At 42.2% G+C, this 12,518-nt stretch overlaps 1 protein-coding gene across 1 annotated transcript in view; it reads left to right on the top strand.

The window, feature by feature from the left end:
- Positions 1–6,619: 6,619 nt before the first annotated feature.
- LOC115119629 (protein tweety homolog 2-like) overlaps positions 6,620–12,518 on the top strand; it is a 159,242-nt gene continuing 153,343 nt past the window's right edge. Inside the window, exons 1-2 of the mRNA XM_065012629.1 lie at positions 6,620–7,332; positions 7,462–7,670. Coding sequence (XP_064868701.1) covers positions 7,542–7,670 — 129 coding nt within the window. The 5' untranslated portion in view covers positions 6,620–7,332; positions 7,462–7,541. The remainder of the gene's footprint in view (positions 7,333–7,461; positions 7,671–12,518) is intronic.

Here is a 12,518-nt window from a genome sequence, read left to right on the forward strand (position 1 = left end):
GTTTGAACTTGTTATCAGTATAAAAGACACCTGTCCACAACCTCAAACAGTCACACTCCAAACTCCACTATGGCTAAGACCAAAGAGCTGTCAAAGGACACCAGAAACAAAATTGTAAACCTGCACCAGGCTGGGAAGACTGAATCTGCAATAGGTAAGCAGCTTAGTTTGAAGAAATCAACTGTGGGAGCAATTATTAGGAAATGGAAGACATACAAGACCACTGATAATCTCCCTCGATCTGGGGCTCCACGCAAGATCTCACCCTGTGGGGTCAAAATGATCACAAGAACGGTGAGCAAAAATCCCAGAACCCCATGGGAGGACCTAGTGAATGACCTGCAGAGAGCTGGGACCAAAGTAACAAAGCCTACCATCAGTAACACACTACGCCGCCAGGGACTCAAATGTGTCCCCCTGCTTAAGCCAGTACATGTCCAGGCCCGTCTGAAGTTTGCTAAAGAGCATTTGGATGATCCAGAAGAAGATTGGGAGAATGTCATATGGTCTAAAATATAACTTTTTGGTAAAAACTCAACTCGTCATGTTTGGAGGACAAAGAATGCTGAGTTGCATCCAAAGAACACCATACCTACTGCAAAGCATGGGGGTGGAAACATCATGCTTTGGGGCTGTTTTTCTGCAAAGGGACCAGGACGACTGATCCGTGTAAAGGAAAGAATGAATGAGGCCATGTATCGTGAGATTTTGAGTGAAAACCTCCTTCCATCAGCAAGGGCATTGAAGATGAAACGTGGCTGGGTCTTTCAGCATGACAATGATCCCAAAAACACCACCCGGGCAATGAGGGAGTGGCTTTGTAAGAAGCATTTCAAGGTCCTGGAGTGGCCTAGCCAGTCTCCAGATCTCAACCCCATAGAAAATATTTGGAGGGAGTTGAAAGTCCGTGTTGCCCAGCAACAGCCCCAAAACATCACTGCTCTAGAGGAGATCTGCATGGAGGAATGGGCCAAATTACCAGCAACAGTGTGTGAAAACCTTGTGAAGACAGAAAACGTTTGACCTCTGTCATTGCCAACAAAGGGTATATAACAAAGTATTGAGATAAACTTTTGTTATTGACCAAATACTTATTTTCCACCATAATTTGCAAATAAATTCATTAAAAATCCTACAATGTGATTTTCTGGATTTTTTTTTTCATTTTGTCTGTCATAGTTGAAGTGTATCTTGATGAAAATTACAGGCCTCTCTCATCTTTTTAAGTGGGAGAACTTGCACAATTGGTGGCTGACTAAATACTTTTTTGCCCCACTGTATATGTCTGCCCTTCATAAAACCAGACTGGGTATCATCAATGATTTGGTCAAGACCATTTTTAAGGCTTTCTGCTAAGATGGATGCAAGTAGCTTTCCATCATTGTTCATTCATGTGATTGGTCACCATAGAATCTTTGTTTGGTATGCTTAGGGTTGATATCGCGCTGTGCAGACTGGCGGGTATTATCCAGGCTAAAAGCGGCTGGTGTCTGAGCTAAAGGTAAAGCCCTCTAGCAGTGGTTAACAATGACTAAATAGAAGAAAAATATATAAATAGCTAGTAGCTAATTAGCTGGTTAGCATCTGATGGAGGTTCTAGCTATAAGGTCAAAAAAAATAGTAGATCCGTATCACATTGGGTGAAACTGGTTGCCGAAAGGTATATTTAATTTAAAATTTTAAAAAGAGATTGAAATATATATTTTAAAAAAGGACGAAAAAAAACAAATGTACAGGGACAATGACAAACACGTCTGCACTGCTACGCCATGTTGGATCAGGAGTTTGCAAATTGGTTATTGTTTCTGGGAAAATAAAAAGTAAATGTTTAAGTAATGATGAATGAGTGAAGAGAAAGTCGTTCATCTTACATTTGTCCTCCATGGTATGCCGTAGCTTGACCTATACATTTTACGTCAGCGGAAGTTCCATCCTCTTCGTCCCCTCTCTTGCAGGCTGTGTAAGTTGTATATTTTTCCATACATTTATAATCATCCTCCATCCTTCTTATAACTGCATAATATGCCCTCCAAATTATTAAAGAATGATCTTACAAAGATGTATCCATATAATATACCAAGTTTTAGTTTTGCGTTGCTTGTTCTACTGAAATTATCTGCATTCTGACCCATGTCTTTCTACGGTCTTTCAGGCTTCAGTCCGCTGACACGGCAAGATGGTGAGGACCATTTTCTTAGAATTTTAATTACATGGCTAACTGTTCATGACAGACTTTTGTTTAGTAAGCTTAGTGTTAGCTATTTCGGTGCGACGTTGGTATCTGTTTGCCTGGTTGTTACCTGTGCAACTAGTTAGCCAGCATTATCTAGCCGAGTAGGCTACTAGTTAGTACAGGCCAATTCTGGTACGGCCTAGTAAATGCTGCGGTGGTTGGCTACCGCCAGTACACGAGTTGCTAGCTAACTTAAACTGATGTTGTGTAGCTATTTCGTTAGTAACTGAAATGTCAACGAGTCGAGTGGTGATAGTTACAGTGAAAGGCAGCTATGTTACAACTGTCATCGTGAGTTGTAACGAGCTAACTAGTGAACGTTAGCTAGCCAATGTTAACCTGGCTAACCAGCATGTTTTAGCAAGTTGTCCAACCATCACAGGCGGTCTCGTGCTTGTGATGCATTTACACGCTTGCCAGAATAAAGGTGGACCTAGTGCTAAGTTCCGATATTACCAGAATCTTTAGTTCCACCGGTCCACTGACAATCCTCAGATTACTTTCATTTAGTTAGCTTGCTATTATTCTCTTGGCTAGATGGCTATGTCAGCAATGAGGCTATAAAGTCATGCCATGTTAGCTAAGCTATTTGCATTGAGTTAACCCCTGTGGTTGTTGCAGAACATTGTACTTATTATTTACCTGTTGTATTTCAGCCACGAAAAATCGAAGAAATTAAAGATTTCTTGCTTACAGCAAGGAGGAAGGATGCCAAGTGTAAGTATTACATTGTTGCCCACATGCTCTGCTCATCTGACACTTTCTGACAATTGAATCAAGTATTGTGCACTAGTCAGTACACTCAAAATGTGGAGTTTTGTTAACACTTATGTCTTTATCATTTCTGCACCCACATAGGATTCTGTTTGGGAATGCTGACTGCGAACCATAGTGTTGAATTTATAGATTGCTTCTTGTTTATTATCCCACAGCCGTAAAGATCAAGAAGAACAAGGACAATGTCAAGTTCAAGGTGCGTTGCAGCCGGTACCTGTACACCCTCGTCATCACAGACAAGGAGAAGGCAGAGAAGCTGAAACAGTCCCTGCCCCCAGGTAGGATGCTCAACTTTCATCACATGGAATGTGGCATGTTGTGGTTAATTGGGTTGGTAATTGGCACAAGGAGTCTGAAATCTGTTTTATAGGGCCATCTCTCAAGACCTTTAATCCTGAAGTCTGGTGACAATATCCAGTCTATAAAGATGTTATTTTGTCAGTGCAGAGTGGTTACAAATTGAACATAATGAAGTAATCTGATCTAATACTATGCAAGTTGTCCAAACACCACATGTTTGGTGCTTGTGGTGCATTTGCACACTTGCTAGGAGAGTAAGGATAGACCTAATGCTTAGTTTCAACTTCCTCAGAAATTGAGTTCCACCGGTGTATGGACGTATGTTCCTTAATGCTTTGACCTGTCTGGGAATATTGGTGGCCAAACTTTTTTTTTATCTGATAGAAAAACGCAGCTTGTTTCCATTGCTGCTGAAGATTCTAAAGTGAAACTGGCGGCGTTTTAACTATTTTGAAAGATATGAAACAGACAATCATATCAGTTCAAAATATAAAATTCCCAGTTTATGCTACAAAACTCTATAAGAGGTTTTAAAAATAGGTTATATTTGACTCAACAGTCCATGACGTACACTAAGGAATTGTTGGCAGAATAGGTAGTTGCAGTTCAATGTATGATTTAATATAACTCAACAATACATTTTGGACAACCAAGAAAAGTATTGTTCTTGGGTTGTTTAACTAGGTAGGCCAGTTGAAACCTACCTACTATTTCTACTTTGCACATTCTTCCATTGCAAAACTACCATTCCAGTGTTTTACTTGCTATATTGTATTTACTTTGCCACCATGGCCTTTTTTGCCTTTACCTCATTTGCTCACATCGTATATAGACTTGTTTATACTGTATTATTGACTGTATGTTTGTTTTACTCCATGTGTAACTCTGTGTCGTTGTATCTGTCAAACTGCTTTGCTTTATCTTGGCCAGGTCGCAATTGTAAATGAGAACTTGTTCTCAACTTGCCTACCTGGTTAAATAAAGGTGAAATAAATAAAAACACATTCTCATTTACAACTGCGACCTGGCCAAGATCAAGCAAAGCAGTGCGACACAAACCGAGTTACACATGGAATAAACAAACGTACAGTCAATAACACAATAGAAAAAAAGTGTATATACAGTGTGCAAATGGTGTTAGGTAAGGCAATAAATAGGCCATAGTAGCAAAGTAATTACAATTTAGCAAATTAACACTGGTGTGATATAGATGATGATGTGCAAGTGGAAATACTGGTGTGCAAAGAAGTAAATAAAAATAAAGTAAATAACTGCTAGCCAACACAGTCCAGTGCAAAGTGAATAATAGCAGGTCTGTGGCAAATTTCTTGTTTTCGTGAAGGCCTACTGTAGCTCTGATTGGCTATGGCGCACTGGTCTGCGTAGACTCTGTTTCTATTTACTGCATTATCTATTAATAGTTCAAAAACATTGCTGCTGCTTTCCCATTCTATGTTGCTAAATCATTTTTGCAAATGCCTTAGTATATGTTATTCCCAATCTTTTTAACTTGACCACATCTAAGTGGTTGCTTGTCAGAAAATGTTTTAAAGTGTCATTCTTCCTGGGGGTGTATATGAACAGATTTGAATAATAAATTGCTCTTATCCAGAGCAGTTAACTGCCTTGCTCAAGGACATAAAAACAGATGTTTCCCAAAATCTGCTCAGTGATTTGAACAAGCAAACTTTCTCTTGTCTTCCTACCACCAGTACCATTTCTAATAATGTCGATCTATCAAGTTTGTGGCTTGGTCACTCAAAGCATATTTTGTGAATGAGCATGATTCATGTAATGTAGTTTCTAACCAGCTCATCTCTTTTCAGGTCTGGCTGTGAAGGAGCTCAAGTAGAGGACTATCTTCGTGTACAGTAAATTGTAATAAAAAGAGAAACCATTTGTCTTTGTCTTGCCTGTTATGTTGTTCCACTACGGTAAATTATCTATATTCATGTATAACATGCTTAGTGGCTCTATTTTGGAAGAAGGCAAAAACGAATGTCTGCCGAATGAAGTGACTGGATTATCTAAGAGCTAGTTTCCCAGACAGATTAAACCTAGTCCACAGATTTAAAGACTTCCTCCAATGATTTTTTTGTTTGTACTTGTCCTATTGCAGTGGTATCCCAAGTATAAATACGATGTACACTAAAGGGTAAAAAAAAAAAAAAATCTATTTGGTGTTTTTTATACAACTGCAAACTTTAAGGAGTTGGGCATTCAAGAGTTGGTTTGATTGGAAGTCTTGATGTCATCGGCCTCCCCATTGCTTGAGGAGCACTAGAGAACAGAATAGGGAAGGCCCACCCCCACTGGTGCTGTCATGACTTGCATGGATCACCTGTTGGGATGTGTAATCAGGTGTTTAATGATGTGATGAAGAGACTGCTGCTGTTGAAGATTCACCATTGAGGATGCTCTTAGTCCAGGACTAGGCTTACTCATTGACTGCGAAACTGGCCCTAGACAAATTTGACAAGTTATCTGTAGTGGAGTCAAATCAGTTACTACACAGGCTCTCTTCCAATACTCGAATGATGTAACCACATCTAAATTGTTTGGGGTGGTGACTACTAAGGTGGTAACATTACTTACACATATCCAATCACTTATAGCCCTGTGCTTCATGGACTGGTGGATTTAAATACAAATATGCTCCTGAAAGTGACAAAGTGAATAACCTGCCATTATTACAGATGCAGTACTATTACTTTACCCACACTACCATTTAATGGATTTGGGGCAGGAATTATGTATATAGACTTAGTGAACAATCTGGTGGTTATGACTAATTGAAAGGTGTGGATGGTAAGTTTCTTTTGGCATAGTTAGCTGAAGCCTGCACAGTAAGTTGTTGTGAACAGCGGTCTGATCAATTCGCTATGAACTAAAATAGGCCTAAGGACAGTACCATTGACATGCACATCTAGGGCTAAAGTTCTCCATAGTCAGAATCAGCCTTGGGGTGGCAGGGTAGCCTAGTGGTTAAGAGCGTTGGACTAGTAACCTGAAGGTTGCAAGTTCAAATCCCCGTTTTACCCCTGAACAAGCAGTTAACCCACTGTTCCTAGGCAGTCATTGAAAATAAGAATTTGTTCTTAACTGACTTGCCTAGTTAACTAAAGGTAAAATGAGACTCATCCACTTCATACAGAAGGTTGAGACTTCAGATATTCACCTTGTTTGTCACAGCATGCTTGAATGTTATTTAGTGTTTTGCTTTATTTGTTTACATTTACATTTAAGTCATTTAGCAGATGCTCTTATCCAGAGCGACTTACAAATTGGTGCATTCACCTTATGACCTGATTTGTTGGAATGACCATAGCATTGGCTACTGTCTACTACATACATAAAGGTTTGCGTCTCAAATGGCACACTATTCCTATATACTACACTACTTTTGAACAGAGATTTATGGGTCTTAATCAAATTAGCAGCCTATAAGGAATAGGGTGCCATTTTGTTATTTAAAATATTGTAAGGTTTCGGGAAAGTAAATTAGAACCCATTCTTCAGTTCCCTGTGTTAACACTGGGTCATTGTCCAGCAGCTGTTTGCAGACTGGAAGAAGACCAGGCCAAATCCTCAAACTGCGCCATATGACTACGGTTAATGCTATCAGTTGTGCGTTATTTCCATGGCACTTTGGTAAACTTTGACAGATTCTGCATGTGAGTTTATTTACACTAGATGGGGGTGTTGCAAAGTCAATGGGAGCTACCCAGATATCAATGTTGCTTTTGTGAACATTTCATAATTATTCTATATTTGGCCTATACCTATACTTTTTTCATAAACTTGAGTATCCATTTACCACGTGCCAAGTCTTACTTTTCCCAATTACATTTTTTTTCATTACTATTCATGTTCCTACTTTCAGGTTCTGCGCTCTCGCTTTGTCTCAAGCGTCTCTTATTTCTACGCGCTCCGGTGTAGGGACGGCCCTTGTCTGTGGAATGACTGAACCAGCAGACGGTAGCGGTAGGATGGCTGTGGTTGAAACGGGCTGACCGGGCACGGTGTGCTAATTTTCTTTTTCACGAATAATTTTGGAATGCTTTCATTTAACGATCTCCCTGCATATTTTGTCTACTGTGCGTGTGAACGAGTTTACATTATCCAGCATGCTTTTTCATTACTGTTTATAGCTTTGTTACAGAAGACGGGACTGAGCTGTCGGTTTACTAAAGAAGACTACTAGATATTGGATAATTAAACTCGGGCCAGGATGTCTTCAATACGGGAGGATTATATGGCACCTTGGTGGACATATTGGCTACACAATTTCCCTCATGTCAACTTGAACTTTCAGCCCATCGACAACACGTTCACCCCCCAGGATCAGAACTACCAGCAGGTTCGTGGTAGACACCGATATTTGGCCCACGCGGGTCTCATAATCTCCATCCCATTTGGCACCGACCTTAATCCCAATATATTGTACAACGTTTGACCATGGCCTTCAGAGCTCTGGTCAAAAGTAGTGCACTATAAAAGTAATGGTAGGATGCCATTTGGGATTAAACCATAACATGCTGGCGGTTCCCACTTTTTCAGCAAAATGCTAGACATTTGTGAATAGTCATCTGAGAGATAGTGCACCCCAGAAAGGACATTATCTTATTTGTAAATATCAAAGATTAAATGTAATGTTGCAAGTAAGTTTAACATTGCATTGTGGTCTGTCCTGTGTAGGCCGACCATACTTCTGCTGTTGGCAGAAATTCTCAGATTAAGCAATTCATTAATTTGATCATCCTGATGGAAGAGAAAGGGATATTTTGTACCTTTAAAAAATACAATATTTCACCTTTATTTAACCAGGTAGGCCAGTTGAGAACAAGTTCTCATTTACAACTGCGACCTGGCCAACATAAAGCAAAGCAGTGCGACACAAACACAAACACAGAGTTACACATAAACAAACGTACAGACAATAACACAATAAAAAGCAATAAATAGGCCATGGAGGCGAAATAATTACATTTGAGCAATTAAACACTGGAGTGATAGATGATGATGTGAATGTTGAGATACTGGTGTGCAAGAGGGTATGTAATAATATGGGGATGAGGTAGTTGGGTGTGCTATTTACAGACGGGCTGTGTACAGGTGCAATGATCGGTAAGCTGCTCTGACAGCTGATGCTTAAAGTTAGAGGGAGATATGTCTCCAGCTTCAGTGATTTTTGCAATTCGTTCCAGTCATTGGCAGCAGAGAACTGGAAGGAAAGGCGGCCAAAGTGGGTGTTGGCTTTCGGGATGACCAGTGAAATATACCTGCTGGAGCGCGTGCTATGGGTGGGTGTTGCTATGGTAACCAGTGAGCTGAGATAAGGCAGAGCTTTACCTAGCAAAGACTTATAGATGACTTCGAGCCAGTGGGTTTGGCAACGAATACGTAGCGAGGGCCAGCCATCGAGAGCATACAGGTTGCAGTGGTGGGTAGTATATGGTGCTTTGGTGACAAAACGGATGGCACTGTGATAGACTACATCCAGTTTGCTGAGTAGAGTGTCGGAGGCTATTTTGTAAATAACATTGCCAAAGTCAAGGATCGGTAGGATTGTCAGTTTTACGAGGTTATGTTTGGCAGCATGAGTGAAGGAGGCTTTGTTGCTAAATAGGATACCGATTCAAGACTTAATTTTGGATTGGAGATGCTTAATGTGAGTCTGGAAGGAGAGTTTACAGTCTGACCAGACACCTAGGTATTTGTAGTTGTCCACATATTCTAAGTCAGAACTGTCCAGAGTAGTGATGCTAGTTGGGTGGGCGGGTGCCGGCAGCAATCGGTTGAAGAGCATGCATTTAGTTTTACTAGCATGTAAAGGCAGTTGGAGGCCACGGAAGGAGTGTTGTATGTGTCCAAAGAAGGGCCAGATGTATACAGAATGGTGTCGTCTGCGTAGAGGTGGTTCAGAGAATCACCAGCAGCAAGAGCGACATCATTGATATATACAGAGAAAAATAACCCTGTGGCACCCCCGTAGAGACTGCCAGAGGTCTGGACCACAGGCCCTCCGATTTGACACACTGGACTCTGCCTGAGAAATAGCTGGTGAACCAAGTGAGGCAGTCATTTGAGAAACCAAGGCTGTTGAATCTGCCGATAAGAATGCAGTGATTGGCCAAGTCGAAAGCCTTGGCCAGGTCGATGAAGACAGCTGCACAGTACTGTCTTTTATCCATGGCAGATATGATATCGTTTAGGACCTTGAGCGTGGCTGAGGTGCACCCGTGACCAGCTCAGAAACCAGATTGTGTAGTGGAGAAGGTACGGTGGGATTCAAAATGGTTGGTGATCTGTTTAACTTGGCTTTCGAAGATTTTAGAAAGGCAGGGCAGGGTGGATATGTCTATAACATTTTTGGTCAAGAGTTTCTCCCCTTCAAAGAGGGGGATGACCACGGCAGCTTTCCAATCTTTGGGGATCTCAGACGATATGAAAAAGAGGTTGAACAGGCTAGTAATAGGGGTTGCAACAATTTTGGCAGATAATTTTAGAAAGAGAGTGTCCAGTTTGTCTAGCCCAGCTGATTTGTAGGGATCCAGATTTTGCAGCTCTTTCAGAAAATCCTCTGTCTGGATTTGGGTGAAGGAGAAGCAGGGGGGGGGCTTGGGCACGTTTCTGCGGGGGGTGCAGAGCTGTTGGCCGGGGTAGGGGTAGCCAAGTGGAAAGCATGGCCAGCCATAGAAAAATGCTTACTGAAATGATCGATTATTGTAGCTTTATCGGTGGTGACTGTGTTTCCTATCCTCAGACAGTTGGGAGTAGGTGCTCTTATTCTCCATGGACTTTACTGTATCCCAGTGCTACGGGATGCACATTTCTGTGAGGAAAGCTCAGGTTAGCTTTTTCAACTGACTGTGTATATTGGTTCCTGACTTAACTGAAAAGTTGCATGTCGCGGGGGCTATTCAATGCTAATGCAGTTTGCCACAGGATGTTTTTGTGCTGGTCGAGGGCAGTCAAGTCTGGAGTGAACCAAGTGCTATATCTGTTCTTAGTTCTACATTTTTTGAATGGGGCATGCTTATTTAAGATGGTGAGGAAAGCACTTTTAAAGAGCAACCAGGTATCTCCTACTGACGGGATGAGGTCAATATCCTTCCAGGATGCCTGGGCCAAGTCGATTAGAAAGGCCTGCTCGCTGAAGTGTTTTAGGGAGCGTTTGACAGTGATGAGGGGTGGTCGTTTGACCGCGGACCCATTACGGACGCAGGCAATGAGGCAGTGATCGCTGAGCTCTTGGTTGAAGACAGTTTAGATTGTAGGATGGCTGGGGTGTTAAGCATATCCATGTTTAGGTCACCTAACGGTACGAACTCTGAAGATAGATGGGGGGCAATCAATTCACATATGGTGTCCAGGACACAGCTGGTGGCTGAGGGGGTCTATAACAAGTGGCAATGGTACGAGACTTATTTCTGGAAAGGTGGATTTTTAAAAGTAGAAGCTCGAATTGTTTGGGCACAGACCTGGATAGTATGACAGAACTCTGCAGGCTATCTCTGCAGTAGATTGCAACTCCGCCCCCCTTGGCAGTTCTGTCTTGTCAGAAAATGTAGTTGGGGATGGAAATTTCCGAATTTTTGTCGCCTTCCTAAGCCAGGATTCAGACATGGCTAGGACATCAGGGTTGGCGGAGTGTGCTAAAGCAGTGAATAAAACAAACTTAGGGAGGCTTATAATGTTAACATGTATGAAACTAAAGCTTTTACGGTTACAGAAGTCAACAAATGAGAGGAAGTTGGGAATTGGTGTGATGCTGGGGGCAACGGGGCCTGGGTTAACCTCTACATCACCAGAGGAACAGAGGAGGTGTAGGATAAGGATACGGCTAAAGGCCGTAGGACTGGTCGTCTAGTGCGTTGGGGACAGAGAACAAAAGTTGCAGATTTCTGGTCATGGTAGAATAGATTCAGGGCATAATGTACAGACAATGTTATGGTAGGATGTGGAGGTAAACCTAGGCATTGAGTGATGATGAGAGTGGTTGCATCCCTGGAGGCACCAGTTAAGCCAGGTGAGGTCTCCGCATGTGTGGAGGGTGCGACACACGAGCTATCTAAGGCATTTAGGATGGGTCTGGGGTCTCTATAGTGAAATTAAACAATAATTACTAACCTAAACAGCAGTAGACAACGCATTTTTAAAAAAAAATTTTTTACCTTTGACCTTTTTAACAAATTCTTATTTTCAATGACGGCCTAGGAACAGTGGGTTAACTGCCTGTTCAGGGGCAGAACGACAGATTTGTACCTTGTCAGCTCGGGGATTCGAACTTGCTACCTTTCGGTTACTAGTCCAACACTCTAACCACTAGGCTACCCTGCCACCCCTGACATTAGGGAGAGGCATGAGTAACCGAGTGATCATCTGGCCCAATGAGCAGCAATAGGTGAAGGCAGGGGGCTGTTCGGTTGTCGCTACTACACTAGAGCTGGAGACACGGCGATTCAGAAAGCTAGCAGGCCGTGGCCAGCAGATGGATCTTCGGTGACGTCTCAACGGAAAAGCCTGTTGAAACCACCTCGGACAATTACATTGGCAGACCATTCGTGATGGATCGGCAGGGCGCCGTGTCGGAAATAAAGGGTCCTGGCCAATTGACAAGAGGTATTGTAGCCCAAGAATTAGCTGGTGGACCTCTTTGGCTAGCCAGGAGATGGGCCTAGCTGGAGGCTAGCTCCAGGCTAACTGGGGCTTGCTTCGGGACAGAGACGTTAGCTAGGAACAGCCACTCGGATTGCAGCTAGCTAGCTGTGGTTATCCGGTGTAAAGGTCCAGAGCTTGCGGTAGGAATCCGGAGATGTGGTAGAGAAAATGCTCTGGGTTGTTATTGCGCTGTGCAGACTGGCAGGTATTGACCGAGCTGAGGCTGGCTGGTGTCCGAGTTAACGGTGAATACCGCTAGCAGTGGCTAACTGGCTAGTAGAAAGTTAGCTGGCTAGCCTCTGATGGGAGTTCCGGTTCTAAAGTTTTAAAAAATTGCAGATTCGTACCACATTGGGTGAAGCGGGATGCTGGAGAGTATTTTCAGTCCGTAGATGGAAAGTGAGATTTAAAATATATATTTTTTTAAACAGGAAAACTATTATTAAGACGGGACAAGACAAAACACACGTCCGACTGATACGCCATCTTGGATAACTTCTTGTTTTATACCACACCCAATAACACTTTAGCTCTTTATTTAAAC

Source organism: Oncorhynchus nerka, linkage group LG28 (genome assembly GCF_034236695.1).
Source record: "Oncorhynchus nerka isolate Pitt River linkage group LG28, Oner_Uvic_2.0, whole genome shotgun sequence".
Lineage (NCBI taxonomy): Eukaryota > Metazoa > Chordata > Actinopteri > Salmoniformes > Salmonidae > Oncorhynchus > Oncorhynchus nerka.